General features: G+C 47.7%; 1 protein-coding gene and 1 pseudogene across 5 annotated transcripts in view; one reads left to right on the top strand and one right to left on the bottom strand.

The window, feature by feature from the left end:
* Positions 1 to 198: 198 nt before the first annotated feature.
* PGPEP1 (pyroglutamyl-peptidase I) overlaps positions 199 to 18,669 on the bottom strand; it is a 35,432-nt gene continuing 16,961 nt past the window's right edge. For 2 of the 5 annotated variants that reach the window (XM_059062524.2, XM_067032484.1), the window contains 2 exons: positions 9,688 to 9,920; positions 199 to 4,947 (listed from right to left, as the gene is read on the bottom strand). In XM_059062524.2, coding sequence (XP_058918507.1) covers positions 4,755 to 4,947; positions 9,688 to 9,920 — 426 coding nt within the window. In that variant the 3' untranslated portion in view covers positions 199 to 4,754. The remainder of the gene's footprint in view (positions 4,948 to 9,687; positions 9,921 to 18,669) is intronic. The other 3 variants (XM_067032486.1, XM_067032487.1, XM_059062525.2) reach the window with 3 other exon arrangements.
* LOC131755913 (COMM domain-containing protein 10 pseudogene) lies at positions 16,373 to 16,981 on the top strand (annotated as a pseudogene).

The raw sequence follows: 18,669 nt of genomic DNA, 5'->3' as shown, positions 1-18,669 counted from the left end.
AGTGGGTTGTAGGCGGTAGAACACTCAGTACAGAAATCCTCTCATCATTATCCATTCAGCACACTCATTGCAGTGGCCACACACCAAGCACCAAGGACAGAAATACTGGTGATTTGAGGCCCCCTCTGCCAGCTGATGACCCCAGATTGAGGAGATGCCCCTGGCGGATGCCAGCTTCTCACAAAGACACACAAGAAATTGCATATTTCAACTGTTTTATTTGCTTTCTGGGGTGTCAAGTTTGGGGTCTCCCAGGGCCCAGCCCCCAGCAAAGTCTGGCAGACCCTTGCCCCGCCTGGGGTCCCAGACACGGTGCTTTCAGACAAGGCACTCCTAGGAGTCTCCCTGGGTTCAGGGAGAAGCCACCCCGAAGCTGCAGGGGCTGGACCCTCCTTTGGGGACAGAACACAGGGTCACCTTCAGCAGGAAGGGTTTTTCCTAGAGAGAGATTTATGACAAGATAGAAACCTGAGATGTTACGCGAGTCCCGGAAACATGCCTGGGCAAGAGGAAGGCCAACTCTGTTTCCCACGATCCAGACGGGTCTCCCGTGGCATCCAGCCAGGCCTTGGGAGCAGAGAGCCCAATTCCAAACCAGCTTTCTCTGGGATTTCCTCAAAGTGTGCAGGACACAAAAGCCACTGGCCCCAGGTCCCACCCCTGCAAACGGCTTGGGTGAGGCCGGTCTGGGCAGCGAGGAACCAGGGCCTGGGGGTGCTTCTCTCTTTCCCATCCTGTCCCCTTGCTCTGTGCCCCATGTGCCTGCAGAGGCAGGCACTTCTGTGGGTCTCCGGGCAACTGAAGGGAAGCCTTGGGTGAGGAGAGGGAGGAGGAGAGACAGATTTTAAGTGGGGGGCGCAGCTCGGGCTGGACTGGAGCCCTTGGAGGTCTAGGAACCCCTGAAACTCAAGCTGTGACAACTGCCCCTAAACTGGAGGACAGGATCTCGTAGCAGGTATGCCCAGTGTCCATCCAAGAACTAACTTTCGAGATGTGGATTTTTGGCAAATGTCCTTTCCCCTCAACAGCCATTCTGCCCTGGGTCTGAGGGGGATCCTGGCCTTTAACACTGCAAAAATGGAGATGTTTTTCCTCCCAGTGGCAGCCCTGGTCCCTTTACGAGGCACTTGTTCCATGAGAAGGGAAATTCAATTGGGGATATAAAAACAAAGCCCTTTTAAGCTCCCCACAAGTCTGTGGAGGCCATGAGACCTTGGCCACGAGGGATGACCTGACAATAAGGCAGCTGCCTCTGCCTGCATGACCACCATCAGCGCCCCACGCTGGCTGCAGGCTTGAGAAGGCTTCCAGTGGTCTCAGGGCGGAGGCTGGGCCCTCACAGAAGAATGGGGCTTTGTCCCACCATCCCCGAAGGAGACTTCTGGGTTCAGACCCTCCAAGAGGTGAAGAGGTCAAAGGTCAACAGTCTAGACAGTGGCAGCAAAAAACAGGCCAGTGTGGTGGGTGGATTTCCACGAGCAGCTCCTTTCCCCCTCCCGGTCACCCCTCAGGGGAACAGGCCTGTGGGTGTACTGGCCTGGCTTCCCGGCAGAAACTTCTAAGATAACAAAAAGGCATCAAGAGTATACTTTTCCAGTCGTCCCCTTGAGCAGGCCCTTTCTGTTCTAGAAGTTTCCACGCCAGCAAAGAGCAGGGTAGCTGAAAACTATTTTTCTTGCTGAAACTATCACAATCTGACCTTTCCCCAAAGACCTGGCACCGACGGGGAAGCCATGACCTCTGCCCGCCACACCCTGCTGCCCCGCGGCCCTGTCTCTCTCAGTGGCCAGGAGACCTTGGCTGTTCCTTAATTGGACCAGGTGAGCCAGGCGGCACCAAGCCCAGTCCACCAACTGGAATTGCTGCTTCTTCCCACCTTTCTTTCTATCCACTCTGTCTGATTCCTTTTTCGAGCTACGTATCATATGCAGACCACCGACCTTCTTTTTGGTGGGAAGGGGGGAGCCAAAGGGGCTTAGAGAAGAATAAAGTTATTAGGTGCAGAGGCTCTGGCACCTTAAAGGAGATGCCATCACCCGACGCCCAGATCACTGTCTCTGCCCCCATCCCCCACCTCAGTACCCTCCACAGGGCTCACCAGAGAGAGGCCCCCTCCACTTTCCTATGAGTCCACCCCCAGCATCACTTCTCACCTTTCCCCCACCAGCCTTCCCACCACATCCCTCAGCCCATCCTTCCACCATTAACACTCACTGCACCCACCCCTTTCGGCACTGCTCACCTCCATACATGCCAAGCTGCACCCACTTCACAGGCTCATCCCTTCCCCTATTCTGTGCCCCCAACAACCCAGACTCTGCAATGACAAGGCAGACGGAATGAGACTTGGCCCCTCTCTTCTCACACAAGGACATTTTTGTCCGGGACCCAACAAATGCAGAGAGATATACCACGGATTGAATGGCTGAGTGTGCCCCAGAGAAAAAGATAAAAGTAATTAAAACGGGAAAATTTAAAAGCTGGCAGGGAGCGAGTGAAATGTTTAATGGCTATCTGATTAAATAAAAATGAGATATGTGCTCTGCATCATGAACAAGGACAGGGTTCTGGTTTGACTTGATGAGGAAATCTAAAACCATTGCAGGAACACAAAAATGACACACACACACTCGACAATGATCAGACAATAAATTATATCTCTAAGTTGCTAAACCACATGGTGCTTTAAACAGAGAAGAGAAGGGAGGACAAAAGAAAGATGAAAATGCAGAGTTTGGGGATGGTGTGTCTGGGTTCCATGGGCACCCAGCTAAGCTCAAACCTGGCTCACTTCCAGTCTTCCATCCCTACTGCAGCTTGCCTAGGTCCATTTCCTCCTCAGAGCCCCACAGATCAGACCTTTAGAGGCCAGAGCTAGTTAGAGCTAGGTGCCATTCTTAATAAGACCTCTGGGGGATCCCCTGGCCTTGAGCCCCCCCCAACCTGCATTCAAAAGAGCCACAACCTCTGCTCACAGAAGCCAGCTGAGTAGATGCCGTGACATCCTATGCTCCAGATTTCTCAGGAAACTGCAAACTCGGACCAGGGATGTGGAGGGGGCATTTCTGGCAGAGGGAGGGCTGGCATGGAGAGGGGAGCTAGGTCCTGATCATTTTACCCTGCGGGCCATGGTACACACCCACCATATGCTGACCTCACGTCACCATATGCCATATGCTGACCCCACGTCACCCACCTGTGCCCACTTTTCCCCTCCAGAGAAAGCCCAGGACTCAGATAACGCATTTCACTCAGAAACCTGTCAACCTGGTCTCGAAGCGACACAGCAGCTCAGCGGAGGCAGCAGCCACCCTGGGCATCGGAACAGGAGGGAAAGAGGGTGAATGTTTAAGAAAACAAAACAAAAATCTCAGCTGTTTTCAAAAGAACTGCATGCTGGGAAACACCAACATCATCCAACACAGCATCAGACTCCAGCACGCTTCACACTTAGTGAAGCGATAAAACTGCGTGTTCTCCAAAAAAATAGAAGAATAATTCCAAAACGTGTGTTTTCCTCATGGTTGCTTCTGCTACCCCCTCTCTCTGATGGGTGTCAGGGTCCAGCTGAATTTAGTTGCCTCCTGGGAGATGTCACTCTCACCCCTGCTGGTAAGTTCAAAGTCACCAGGGAGTGAGATAAAAATTTACCAGGGAGTGAGATAAAAATTTACCGAGTCCTAGGCGCTTCCAGAAACCAACTACACGAAGCCTGCTGGCTGTCCCACCGCTCTCCTGCTCAAATACACCAGCACACATGGAGCTCAGCCCCCAGACTCCATTTTGGCCCTCTCCCCTTAGGGAAAACAAGCACCAAGACTGAAAATCCAGGTCAGATGTGGGGTAGGTTTGCAGCTGCTACGCATTTTTACATATTAAAGAAAAAAAAAAAGTCATGTGCGTGTTGAAATGAAAGTCTGCTTTCCCACCGGCATCCCGGACCCAGTGGCCCCGTGGGTACAGCTCACAGCTCAGTCGTTGAAAGCATCAGCCAACCCTTTCAGTCTCCTGGGGCACCAGCCACCCCGCACTCCTCGTGGTCTGGCCATGGGCCCGGTGCCACGCCCCCCGAGCAAGGGGACCTCAATGTCACTCCCAAAACAAAGATGTAGGTCCAGTGTTCAGGGCAGGAGGCAGAAAGGGCTGCACCCCGGGAAAAAGAAAAGACACTTTTGTGTTTGGCTAAAGCCCGCGTTTTAACCAAAGGGAATATAAATTACTCTGTGCCCAAACTAGCACTATTGTTTTTAAAAAGAGAATAAGAAAGAAGAAAAAAAGCCATGCCAGATCCCAAGGCGGCCCTTGCCGGGGCTGTCCAGGCTGCTGGGACATGGATCAGGGTGAAAAGTCACCATGAGGCTTTTACATTTGGGAAGAAACAGTCACGGACGGAGGGAACTCTGGAATCCCTCCACCACAGACTTAGAATGGCAGGTAGCCCCAGCCATGGGATGACGGAATAGAGACACCTGATCGGGGTTCTCTGCAGAAATCAGGACCTCCCGGCTTCCTGGCTGCCACAGCTGTAGCCCCAGATGCAAAGAGAAATAGAGAGAAAAATCTTCACTGCCGCCTTCAAATCAACCAACCAGTGCTTTTGCAGAGAAAAAGGGAGAGGAGGTGTGTAAGTTGCCATATTTGATCCAAAACAGATCCCCAGCTGATGGGCTCGTCCTTTCCGGTCAGGCCCCGGAGGGCAGACGTCTCTCTCAGGGTCCCTGGCAGAATGAGGTCTTGGGAGGCCTGAGCAGCAATCAGTGTTTGTGGCAACAGTTGAGTTTGCCTTCTGACTGCTCTAGGACGTCCAGCATCTCCTCGATGATGGCCCGAAGTGCCCGGCCCAGCTGGTCTGCATTGTAGGGCTTGCCCAGAGGGGGCACGTGAACAAAGGCTGAGCGGCCGTGACTCTGGTACAGAGAGGTATAGTAGGCGAAGTCGCAGAGGTACCTAAGCCACAGGGCATGGGGGATGGGAAGGAGACCAAATGGGGTCAGAGAGTGAATGTTGCATTGAAATCCATCATAAGACACCCGCCCCCCCCGCCCCAACCTCACCAGTCATCCACAAGATGGAATACTGCTTCTCCCTCCCCAGGCCAGCAAATAAGTAAATAAAGAAAGAACTCCAAGTGCTGGGGTATATGTGGGGAAGGAAGCAGTGTGAGATGCTGCTGGTTGGGATGCAAATTGCCCCAGGGGAGGGCAATCTGGCAGGCTAGAAAAATTATAGATGTGCAATATTCAATATTTTGTGATAAACCTTAATGGAGAAGAATATGAAACAGAATATATATATATATATATCTCACTCACTTTGCTGTACAGCAGAAACTAACACAACATTGTGAATGAACTATACTTCAATAAAATTTTTAAAACATAATTTTTTAAAAATTACAAATGCATAGACTTTACGATCTGATGTTTTGAGTTTTTAGACTCTATCTCAGGAGCCCTCTGCACAAGAGCACGAGAAAGACGAACAAGGTATCTGCTGCAGCGTGATGTGTAAAAGCAGAAAAACAGGAAGCAACCTGCTAGGATATGAATGCCCCCCCCAGATCCCCTCCCACCCTGCGAGGACATGGCCTGAAGTCGGCAGTCTGCAACCTATAGGAAGGCCTTTATCAGAACACCACCATGCTGGTGCCTGGATCTTGAACTTCCTAGCCTCCACAACTGGGAGCAGTAACTTTCTGTTGTTTATAAGCTGCCCAGTCTGGGGTTTTTTTTGGTTATAGCAGACTAAAACACCACCTAAATGTCCACTGACAGAGGAGTGGCTTAATAAACTCTGCTTCATCTGCACAGTGGCATACTATGCAGCCATTTACAAGGCAGGCAGTGGAGCCACAGGAAGGCAGAACTCACTAAGACCCATGTCACACGCCCACACGTGAAACCAAGGAAGGGAACTCTCATGAAAATGCACACCACATGACCCCATCCACGTGAAAGCAAAGTTAAACAGGACAAAATTCGAAAGCAGTACGTCAGATGTCCTACATATGTATGGAAACATATGTGTGGGTGAGTACGAAGGGTCATAATTTAAGTCTCTGATTTAACCGAGGGATCCCTGGGGCGGGGAGGGGCGGGGGGAGGAGAGAGGGCAAGAGAATCTTTCACAACAGGAAAGTATGAGAATATATTCTATAATTATCTGAGTAACTTAAAATTAATTCTAGGGGAGTTCCCTAGTTGCCTAACGGTTAGGGTTCCGGGCTTTCACAGACAGGGCCCGGGTTCAATCCCTGGTCAGGGAACTGAGGTCCCGCAAGCTGTGTGGGGCAGCCAAAAACAAACAAAAAAATTAGTTAAAAAAAAAGACTTGAGCCCGCGTGCCACAACTACTGAAGCCCATGCTCCTGGAGCCCGTGCTCCGCAACAAGAGAAGCCACTGCAATGAGAAGCCTGTGAACCGCAGCGAAGAGTAGCCCCCAATCGCTGCAACTGGAGAAAGCCCGCGTGCAGAAACGAAGGTCCAATGCAGCCAATAATAAATTAATTTTTTTTAAAAAAAAGGGGGCTTCCCTGGTGGCGCAGTGGTTGAGAATCCGCCTGCCGATGTAGGGGACACGGGTTCGTGCCCCGGTCCGGGAAGATCCCACATGCCGCGGAGCGGCTGGGCCCGTGAGCCATGGCCGCTGAGCCTGCGCGTCCGGAGCCTGTGCTCCGCAACGGGAGAGGCCACAACAGTGAGAGACCCGCGTACCGCAAAAAAAAAAAGACTGCTGGGAGGGGGAAGGGGCAATATAGGAGAAGAGGATTAAGAGGCACAAACTACTATGTATAAAATAAGCTACAAGGATATATTGTACAACACAGGGAATATAGCCAATATTTTATAATAACTATAAATGGAGTATAACTTTTTTAAAATAAATTTATTTATTTATTTTTGGCTGCTTGGGCCTTCGTTGCTGTGTGCAGGCTTTCTCTAGCTGCGGCAAGCGGGGGCTACTCTTCCTTGAGCGGGCTTCTCATTGTGGTGGCTTCTCTTGTTGCGGAGCATGGGCTCTAGGCATGCGGGCTCCAGTAGTTGTGGCACATGGCCTCAGTAGTTGTGGCTCGCAGTCTCTAGAGAGCAGGCTCAGGAGTTGTGGCGCACAGGTTTAGTTGCTCCACGGCATGTGGGATCTTCCCGGACCAGGGCTCTAACCCATGTCCCCTGCATTGGCAGGCGGATTCTTAACAACTGCGCCACCAGGGAAGCCCAGGAGTGTAACTTTTAAAAACTGTGAATCTCTGTATTATACATCTGTAACGTATACTATTGTACATCAACTATACTTTAATAAAAAAGTAATTAAGGGACTTCCCTGGTGGTCCAGTGGTAATGAGTCTGCCTTACAATGAGGGGGACGCGAGTTCAATCCCTGGTCAGGGAACTGGGATCCCACATGCTGCGGGGCAACTGGGCCTGCACGCCACAACTACTGAGCTCAGGAGCCTCAACTAAAGAGCCCAAGTGCCACAAACTACAAAGCCCACATGCCCTGGAGCCCGCGCGCCACAACTAGAGAAGAGAAAAAACCTGCACGCCACAGCTAGAGAGAAGCCCAAGCATTACAATGAGAAGAGCCCGCATGCGGCAACGAAAGATCCCACATGCCACAGGGAAGATCTCGCATGCTACAATTAAGACCTGACGCAGCCAAAAATAAATTAAATAAAGAAAAAAATAAATAAATCTTTAAAAAATAATAATACTTTTTAAAAAAAGACTGATGGTAAATTCAGCCACTTCTTCATTCTGTCAACTGAATTTGCCACCTTCCGCCTTTGGACTGGAGAGGTGTACATAGGGTGTTGAGGGGGCGTAGAACAGAGAGGTCTGGGAGGCTGGGGAGTCCTTTCCAAGGGGGCAACATTTTGGAGTTAAGACCTGAAAGAGGTATTATCAGAGGGAGGTGAGCTCTGGGCAGAGGTGTTAGCATGTGCAAAGCCCCTGATGATAGAGTGAGCTTGGTGTGTTTGAGGAACAGGAGGAGGCTGGTTTGTGGGTCTAGAAGGCAGTGGTGAGGCGAGAGTGAGGGCAGAGGAGGGTGGAGAGGTGGGCAGGGGCCAGACCACACTGAACCTGTGCATGGTAGAGAGTTGGGATTTTATTCGAGGTGCACTGGAAGCTGTAGGAAGAATTAAGCAAGTTAGGGACATCATCGGACTTAAATTAATAGACCCTCTAATAGGCTGAATAGTTAGTTTCTGTCCCAAGTCTGTGTTCATCTAGAACCTCAAAGTGTGACCTGATTTGGAGATAGGGTTTTTGCAGGTGTAATTAGTTAAGATGAGGTCATAGTGGTTTAGGGTAGGTCCTAAATCCAATGATTGTTGTCTTGGTAAGAAGGCCACATGGGGACTTCCCTGGCTGTACAGTGGTTAAGACTTCGCCTTCCAATGCCGGGGGTGGGGGTTCGATCCCAGGTCGAGGAGCTAAGATCCCATGTGCCTCGCAGCCAAAAAACTGAAACATAAAACAGAAGCAGGGACTTCCCTGGTGGCGCAGTGGTTAAGAATCCGCCTGCCAATGCGGGGAAAAACGGGTTTGATCCCTGGCCCAGGAAGATCCCACATGCCTCAGAGCAACTAAGCCCATGCGCCACAACTACTGAGCCTGTGCTCTGTAGCCTGCGAGCCACAGCTACTGAGCCCACATGCCACAACTACTGAAGCCCGCACTCCTAGAGCCCAAGCTCCGCAGCAAGAGAAGCCACTACAGTGAGAAGCCCGCGCACCACAACGAAGAGTAGCCCCCACTCGCTGCAACTAGAGAAAGCCCGTGCACAGCAACGAAGACCCAACGCAGCCAAAAATAAATAAATAAAATTATATATTTTTAAAAATCCAGAAGCATTATTGTAACAAATTCAATAAAGACTTTAAAAATGGTCCACATCAAAAAAATCTTTAAAAAAAATAAAATAAAAGAAGGCCATGTGAAGACACACACAGGGAAGAAGGCCATGTGGAGATGGAGGCAGAGATTGGGGTAAAGCATCTCAAGCCATGGAACACTCAGCATTGTTAGCAGCCCCCATAAACCAGAGAGGCATGGAACAGATTCTCCCTCAGAACCTCCAGAAGGAACCAACCCTGCTGACACCTTGATTTTGGACTTTTAGTCTCCAGAACTGGGAGAGAATAAATGTTTGTTGTCCTAAGCCACCAACATGGTAATTTGTTATATATAGCAGCCACAGGAAACTAAAATAGAAACTGACTTCTTTAGGAGAGAAGGACTGTCAGGTTTGGGGTAGAGGTGGCAGGAGGAACAGCAGGGAGGCAGCCAAAGCAACGTGCAGGTGAGAGATGCCAGGATCCACAATCCACACACAACGAGTTCCAGAAGCAGAATCCGTGGAACCTGTTTCACATATATACACACACCTACACGTATATACTTAACTCTGTGCCTCATGCATGGTGAGGTTTATATACCGTGAAATTCTATGTAAAAATATTATGTATAATACTGTTAAAATATCACATGCTTAAAAAAAAATTATCCCATGCTTTAATCGGGTGGTAAATCAATTATGTTTTCAAAAGTGAAAAAGAAAAAGTGAGCACTTGGCCCAAAGAGGCTAAAGTCAAACACACTTGGCTTGTTCAACACCCAGCCTGGGCTGATGTAGGAGGGAAACCCCTACTCACACCTACACCACAGGGCCCCATGGTGCCTTACCTGCCAGCATCCTGTGAGATGGTCACTGACACATCCAGGCCCAGTGTAGTAACCCTCTCACATACAGCATCCATGTCAATGATGGAGTCAATGCTTTCAGGCCCATCCTCCACACAGCACTGGGAGCCAGGGCAGAATCGGCAGTTGTCCAGCCCCTTGTAGCCCTTGTTGTGCCCGCACTTCTCCAGCGTGACTGTGGTCGCCATGCCTGACACCCCCACATGCACCACCAGCTGCAGACAGATGGGCAAGGCTTAATAGGGTCTGGCCATGGGGCTGGGAGTCCCCCCAGGCCAAGGAGAGGGCAGCATCCTCACAGAGCTCTGCTGGGGGTTACGTGCTTTCTGACATCTTGCTGCTGGAATAGACCCTACAGTCACTCTTGCAGAAAGGTGTGCCAAGTGAAACGTGCAAGAATGTGAAATATGTAAAGATGTTCATTGCAGCTTTGTCATTACAATCAAATATTGGAAACAACCGAATTAGCCATCCATGTCGAGGTGTGGGGGGGTGGATAAGTAAAGTATGAGCTACTTTGTAGCTGTTAACATGCCCAAGGCAATTCTGTATGAAATACTCTTCAAGACATATTGCCAAACACAAAAGGCAAGGTATAACTTCCAGGAATCTAACCTAAAAACAATCAAAGAGATAATAATTTGTAGATGGTCACTTCAGTGTTGTTTATAAAAGTGAGGGAAAAGAACCCAAAACATAGAAATGACCAGCATGCCCAATAATAGGAGAATGGTTGTATTAATTACTAAATATTACCCAGCCGTTAAAATAATGTTAAGGGAGAATTTTTAATGACCTGCGTGATTAAATGCTCATGATAACATATTTATAAGAGGCAGGATACCAAACTGAATACAGTTTAACTTCAAATATTAATTATTTGTGTCTATGTTTATATACAGAAAGGGCACTGTAGGAAAATATGTGAACATTTAAACTACAGACTGATGAGCACACTGTGCCATATGGCAGTCACAGGACACATGTGGCTATTGAGCGTTTGAAATGTGGCTGATACAAACTTTTTTTCTACGCATTTTCTTTATTTGATTTTTGGTTATTTCCCTATGGTGATATATCTCACAGTGACTTTTTTTTTTAACATCTTTATTGGAGTATAATTGCTTTACAGTGTTGTGTTAGTTTCTGCTGTATAACAAAGTGAATCAGCTCTACATATACATATATCCCCATATCCCCTCCCTCTTGCACCTCCTTCCCACCCTCCCTAGCCCACCCCTCTAGGACATCACAAAGCATCGAGCTGATCTCCCTGTGCTATACAGCTGTTTCCCACTAGTATATATATGTCAACGCTACTCTCTCACTTCGTGCCGGCTTATCCTTCCCCCTTCCCATGTCCTCAAGTCCATTCTCTATGTCTGCGTCTTTACTCCTGTCCTGCCCCTAGGTTCATCAGAACCATTTTTTGTTTTTTAGATTCCATATATATGTGTTAGCATATGGTACTTGTTTTTCTCTTTCTGACATACTTCACTCTGTATGACAGACTCCGGGTTCATCCACCTCACTACAGATAACTCAATTTCATTTCTTTTTATGGCTGAGTAATATTCCATTGTATATAATGTGCCACATCTTCTTTATCCATTCATCTGTCAGTGGACACTTAGGTTGCTTCCATGTCCAAAAATAAACACAAAATGGGCTTCCCTGGTGGTGCAGTGGTTGAGACTCTGCCTGCTAATGCAGGGGACACGGGTTCGAGCCCTGGTCTGGGAGGATCCCACATGCCGCGGAGCAACTAGGCCCGTGAGCCACAACTACTGAGCCTGCGCGTCTGGAGCCTGTGCTCCGCAACAAGAGAGGCCGCGACAGTGAGAGGCCCGCGCACCGCGATGAAGAGTGGCCCCGGATTGCCGCAACTAGAGAAAGCCCTCGCACAGAAAGGAAGACCCAACACAGCCAAAAATAAATATTAATTAATTAATTAATTTTAAAAAGGAAAACCACAAAATGGATTAAAGACCTAAACGTAAGGCCAGACACTATCAAACTCTTAGAGGAAAACATAGGCAGAACACTCTATGACATATATCACAGCAAGATCCTTCTTGACCCACCTCCTAGAGAAATGGAAATAAAAATAAACAAATGGGACCTAATGAAAATTAAAAGCTTTTGCACAGCAAAGGATACCATAAACAAGACGAAGAGATAACCCTCAGAATAGGAGAAAATATTTGCAAATGAAGCAACTGACAAAGGATTAATCTCCAAAATATACAAGCAGCTCAATATCAAAAAAACAAACAACCCAATCCAAAAATGGGTGGAAGACCTAAGTAGACATTTCTCCAAAGGAGATATACAGATTGCCAACACATGGCTGTTACAAACTGAGATGCCAGTGCAGCACACACACCGGTTTCAGAGACTGGGCATGAAAAAAGAATGGAGGGACTTCCCTGGTGGTCCAGCGGTTAAGACTCCGCATGTTAAGACTCGAGTGCAGAGCACTGAGATCTCACATGCCGCGCGGTGCGGCTAAAAAGTGGAAAAAAAAAAAAAAAAAAAGGAAAGTAAAATGTCTCATTAATAACTTTTTAAATGTTGATTACACATTGACATAATATTTTAGAAATAAGGGGTGACATTTAAGATATTATTAAAATTAATTTCAGGGCTTCCCTGGTGGCGCAGTGGTTGAGAATCCGCCTGCCGATGCAGGGAACACGGGTTCGTGCCCCGGTCCGGGAAGATCCCACATGCCGCAGAGCGGCTGGGCCCGTGAGCCATGGCCGCTGAGCCTGCGCGTCCGGAGCCTGCGCTCCGCAATGGGAGAGGCCACAACGGTGAGAGGCCCGCGTACCACAAAAAAAAAAAAAAAAAAAAAATTAATTTTCACTATTTCTTTTTATGCTTTTTTTTTTTTTTTTCTGGCCATGCAGCTTGTGGGATCTTAGTTCCCAGACCAGGGATTGAACCCGAGCTACGGCAGTGAAAGTGCCGAGTCCTAACCACTGGACCAGGGAATTCCTTCTTTGTATGCTTTTCAATTGTGGCTTCTAGAAAGTTTAAACTGTCCTGTGTAGCTGGCATGGTAACATCTAGCGGCCCGTGATTCTCAAGAACATAACTAGCCAGGAGTGGGGGCTATGCTACTGGATGCCTAGCACCCACCCTGTGTTGTCTGGTGCTCCATAAACCAGTGGGGCAACAGGTAACACTGTAATTCCTGTGAATGCAAAAACAAAATAGCAGCTAGCTATAGTATAGAGGGTTGAATGGTGACTCCAACAACAACAAAAAAAAAAAAAAAAAAAAAAGAAAGAAAAGGAAAGGTATGTCCCTGTCCTAATACCTGGAAACTGACTGGGACCTTCTTTGGGAAAGGGTCTTTGCAGATGTAATTAAGTAAAGGATCTTGAGATGAGGTCCTCCTGGATTATCTGGATGGGCCCAAAATCCATTGACAAATGCCCTTAAAACAGACACACAGAGCAGGGACAGAGAGAGAGGAAAGGAGAAGGTCATGTGGAGACAGTGGCAGAGGATAGAGTGATGAGGCCACAAGCCAAGGAATGCCTGGGGCCACCAGAAGCTGCAAGAGACAAGGAAGGATCCTCCCCCAGAGCCTTTGGAGGGAGCCACAGCCCTGCTCATGCCTTGATTTTGGACTTCTGGCCTCCAGACCTGTGCGCTTATAAATTTCTGTAGTTTTAAGACACCTAGTTGGCAGTCAGTTGTTACGTCAGCCACAGGATGCTAATCCATGCAGTACGATGCTTAAACAGTACTTGCGGGTGAGCACAAATGTATATGAAGACGCGTGTGTGTGAAGAAGATGTGAGCGATGACAATAGCCGTGGTACCAGTTAACCAGTATTAAGAGCTTACTATAGGGACTTTCCTGGTGGTCCAGTGGATAAGACTCCACACTCCCAGTGCAAGGGGCTTGGGATTCTATCCCTGGCTGGGGATCTATATCCTGCATGCACGCCACAACTGAGAAGTCTGTGTGCCACAATTAAGAAGTCTGCATGCCACAACTAAGAAGTCCGCATGCCACAACTAAGGGTCCACATGCTGCAACGAAGATCCCGTGTGCCAAACTAAGACCTGGCGCAGCCTAAATAAATAAATAAAGTTTTTTTTTTTTTTTAAAAAAGAGCTTACTATAGACCAGGAGCTCTCAACCAGGGGTGAGCCTGCCCCCCCCAGAGCATGTCTGGCAACATCTGGAGACATCATGGGGTGTCAAACTGGAGACACAGTGCTCCTGGCATCTCATGGGTGGTGGTCAGGGATGCTGCTCGGCACCCTACAGTGCACAGCACAGCCCGTCTCAGAGAACGCTCTGGCCCCGGTGCAGCTGAGAAACCCTGGGGTGGGCTCAGAACTGTTTATTGTCCTGCTGGCCTCATCTCTCTCATCCCCACCACAAACTCATGATGTTAGTACTTGTGATAGCGAGATCTATAGTAGGAGATATACGTTTGTTGGAACTTCCCTGGTGGTGCAGGGGGTGAGACCCCATGCTCCCCATGCAGGGCCCTGGGGCTCGATCCTCGGTTGGGGAACTAGATCCCACATGCATGCTGCAACTTAAAGTTCTCATGCCATAGCTAAAAGCCCACATGCCACAACTAAGACGGGGTGTGGCCAAAATAAATAAATATTTTTTTTTTTTTTTTTTTTTTTTTTTTGCGGTATGCGGGCCTCTCACTGCTGTGGCCTCTCCCGTTGCGGAGCACAGGCTCCAGACGCGCAGGCCTAGCGGCCATGGCTCACGGGCTTAGTTGCTCCGCGGCATGTGGGATCTTCCCGGACCAGGGCACGAACCCGTGACCCCTGCATTGGCAGGCGGATTCTCAACCACTGTGCCACCAGGGAAGCCCAATAAATAAATATTTTAAAATTAGAAAAGAAATATATATTTGTCCTTAGTTCACCCTTCCTGGCACAGAGCTCCTAAAACCCTTAGAGTTCCCTAAGTGATGAGAGCAATACAGGTGTCCTGTTTTGTTAATTTTTTTTTTTTTTTCTGCTGCATGGCATGTGGGATCTTAGTTCCCTGACCAGGAATCAAACCCGTGCCCCCTGCAATGGAAGCGTGGAGTCCTAACCACTGGACTTCCAGGAAATTCCCCTGTTTTGTTAATGGGTAACTTTTGGAAAGCACCTTAGAATGGGGGTTGGTTGCCAGGGGAACCAACCACATGATTAGAGGGTTGGAACTTTCAGCCCCACCCCCCTACCTCAGAGGAAGGGAGAGGGCCTGGAGATGGAGTTCAGCTGGGGAGAGTAGGGCGCTCGGGAGGGCAAAGCAGCATATGCTCGGGAGCGCATAGGACAAGGCATACGCTGTCCTATGCATCTCTTTCATCTGGCTGGCTGTTCCTGAGTTATATGCTTTTATAATAAACCAGTAATCCAGTGAGTAAATGGGGTTCCTGAGTTCTGTGAGCTGCTCTAGCAAATAAATGGAACCCAAGGAAGGGGTCGTGGGAAGCCGTGATTTATAGCCAGTTGGACAGAAGCACAGGTAACAACCTAGACTTAAGATTGGCATCTGCAAACTATTTTATATAGAATGGATAAACAATAAGGTCCTACTGTAGAGCACAGGGAACTATATTCAATATCCTGTGATAACCATAATGGAAAAGAGTATTTTTTAAAAAGAATGTATATATATGTATAACTGAATCACTTTGCTGTACAGCAGAAATTAACACAACATTGTAAATCAACTATACTTCAAAAAAAAAAAAAAAAAAGATTGGCGTCTGAACTGGAGGACAGTCCTGTGGGATGGAGCCCTTACCCTGTGGAATGCGATTCTATCTCTGGGTAGGTAGTGTCAGAATTGAGTTGAATTGTAGGACCCACAGTCGCTCTCCAAGAATTGCTTGGTGTGGGGATAACTCCACCCTCGCACTGGAATCGGGTGGTAGAATTTTAGTACCTCAGTCACCCCTCTCTTCGGTATCCACAGGAGACTGGTTCCAGGTTCCCCCCCTCCTCCTTCGGATACCAACATCTGGGGATGCTCAAGTCTCTTACCTAAAATGGCGTAGTATTTGCATATCACCTACTGCACATCTTCCTGTATACCTCAAATCATCTCTAGATTACTTATGATACCTAATAGAATGCAAATGTTATATAGATAAATAGCTGCCAGCTCAAGGCAAATTCAAGTTTTGCTTTTTGAAACTTTCTGAATTTATTTATTTATTTTTTTTCTGCACTGCACGGCTTACTGGATGTTAGTTCCCCAACCAGGGATTAAACCCGGGCCCCCAGCAGCGGAAGCATGGGGTTCTAAGCACTGGACCACCAGGGAATTCTCTGGAATTTTTTTTCAAATATTTTTGATCTGTGCTTGGTTGATTCCTATTGTTATTTCCACCTGACACAGGAGGAAACTGAGGCACTCCCTGAGACCTCACAGCTCATCAGTAGCAGCCTGGACCCCAAATCCTTCTTCTTTATTCCTTTCTATATAGTGAGACATTTTAAAGACATGTTCATGCCTTAGGTTTTCTTTTTAACTAGAATAAAGCAGGACTATATAGACGGTAGAGGAAAAAGCTCATTCACAGGACCTTCAGTCACATCTCACTGAGCCTCCAGGTCCCCCTCTGTAAAAAGGGACAAATTCTAATTTTTTAAAAAAAATTTTGAGGGAGCTTCGAGGATGGCGGCATCCACGGCACTGATTGTGCAGGAGAGCCCCAGCATGAAAAAAGCAGTGTCGCTGATAAATGAAATAGATATCGGAAGATTTCCACGATTGCTCACCCCAATTCTTCAAAAACTTCACCTGAAGGCTGAGAATAGTTTCAGTGAAGAAGAGGAAGAAAGACTTCAAGCTGCATTTTCTCTAGAGAGACAAGATCTTCACCTAGTTCTTGCAACAATATCATTCATTTTAGAACAGGAAGTATATCACAACGTGAAGCCAGCTGCTTTGCAGCAGCAGTTAGAGAACATTGATCTTAGACAAGACAAAGCAGAAGCATTTGTCAATGCTTGGTCGTCTATGGGTCAAGAAACAATTGAAAAATTCAGGCAGAGGATTCTCGCACCCCACAAGCTGGAGACGGTCGGATGGCAGCTTAAACTTCAGTTGGCTCACTCTGACCAAGCAAAACTAAAATCTCCTCAAGCTGTGTTACAGCTAGGAGTGAGCAATAAAGAGTCGAAGAGCCTGAAGAAAGTTCTTGTGGAATTCTGTCACAAGGAATTGTTTGATTTCTATAACAAGCTTGTGACCATACAAGCACAGCTGGATTCCCTGACATGATGTTCTCCAAGACTTGTTTCTCTATACACTCCAGCCACCTTATTATTTTGCACTGAAGATAAACTGCCAGGTTGTGTTTTCTGAAGGATTCATTAGCTTTCTTCTTGTAAATTATATGGCTTATTGCTTCTTATCAAAATAACAGCCAAGGAAGATCATTGTTCTGAGTACTGATGTTCTAATATACATTCTCTAGTTCTGTGAGCCAACAGCAAGCAATTGTTAAGAACACTTCTGTTTTAAAAGAAACGAAAGTGAATATCATATTGTTTTTACTGTCCTATTTTTGCTTTATTGCCTGACCTTTTTGTTTTTTACATACTTGATGATACTTTTATGCATCAAGAAGGGTCCATGGATACAAAGTGTAATGTGTACCTTAGAACACAGAACTTCATTAATTACAATAATAAAAATAAGAAAGTAGCCACATTCAAAACAAATTTTTTTTTTATTGGAGTATAGTTGATTTACAATATTGTGTTTCAGGTGTACAGCAAAGTGAATCAGTTATACATATATCCACTCATTTTTAGATTACTTTCCCATATAGGCCATTACAGAGTATTGAGTAGAGTTCCCTATGCTATACAGTAGGTCTTCATTAGTTATCTGTTTTATATATAGTAGTGTGTGTATGTTAATCCCAACCTCCCAATTTATCCCCCCCCCACCCCCTTACGGGACAAATTCTACTTGAGGTGCAATGAGAGGGCTTCTTAGAAAGGAAGATGTCTCCAGCCAGCCCTGGAGAATCTGAAACAGCAGGCTAGGGTAGGAAGCTGAGTGAGGCCCCCCCAAAGGGGACTGGGACTGCACTTGTTAGAGATACCAGCCCAGGTAACTTCCCATACAGCTCCTGCCCAAGGTCTTGGCTGGACCAAAACTACCTCTGCGGGAGGGTGTGGTTCCTGCCTGTCTGGCCTCCATTCCATCACATCAGGTTAAAACCACAGCTCCCTCCCACAGCTATTTTCCCTTTGTGGACCACCCTCCACTTCTTCTCATTCTAGGAGGTTTGGAGAGAGGTGACACCACCCTCTGGCCACCGGAGTGGGCATGTGGGACTCAGGCTTCACAAATCAGAGCATTCCTTCTTCCCCAACCACAGTGATTGGCTCAGGGACTGGCCTGTGACCCAAGCCGGCCAATGAGAATCAGTCATAGACTTCGGGGAATTATTTGGAGGAGAGGTGTTCTCTTTCTGCTGAGTGGCTGAGTTGGGAGGATATCAGCCAGCAACCACCTATCTTTGCCAAAGCAAAAGCAAAGTGGAAAGCAAAGCAAAGCTACGTGGTCAAGATAGGAGGCTGGGGCTTCCCTGGTGGCGCAGTGGTTGAGAGTCCGCCTGCCGATGCAGGGGACACGGGTTCGTGCCCCGGTCCGGGAGGATCCCACGTGCCGCGGAGCGGCTGGGCCCGTGAGCCATGGCCGCTGAGCCTGCGCGTCCGGAGCCTGTGCTCCGCAACGGGAGAGGCCACGACAGTGAGAGGCCCGCGTACCACCAAAAAAAAAAAAAAAAGGAGAGGAGGCTGATGACATTGGGTGAGCACCTGAATCAAGCTATACCTGAAGCATACCAACATTTGTGCTCACTCTGGGTTGAGGTGTGACTTGACTGTCACTTATAACCAAACAGGTCATGACTGATACAGAACTCAAGTGGGACAGAACCAGGCTCTGTGAAG

Source organism: Kogia breviceps, chromosome 4, assembly GCF_026419965.1.
Source record: "Kogia breviceps isolate mKogBre1 chromosome 4, mKogBre1 haplotype 1, whole genome shotgun sequence".
Lineage (NCBI taxonomy): Eukaryota > Metazoa > Chordata > Mammalia > Artiodactyla > Physeteridae > Kogia > Kogia breviceps.
Note: the sequence above shows the minus strand (reverse complement) of the source record. Positions and strands in the feature narration are given on the sequence as shown.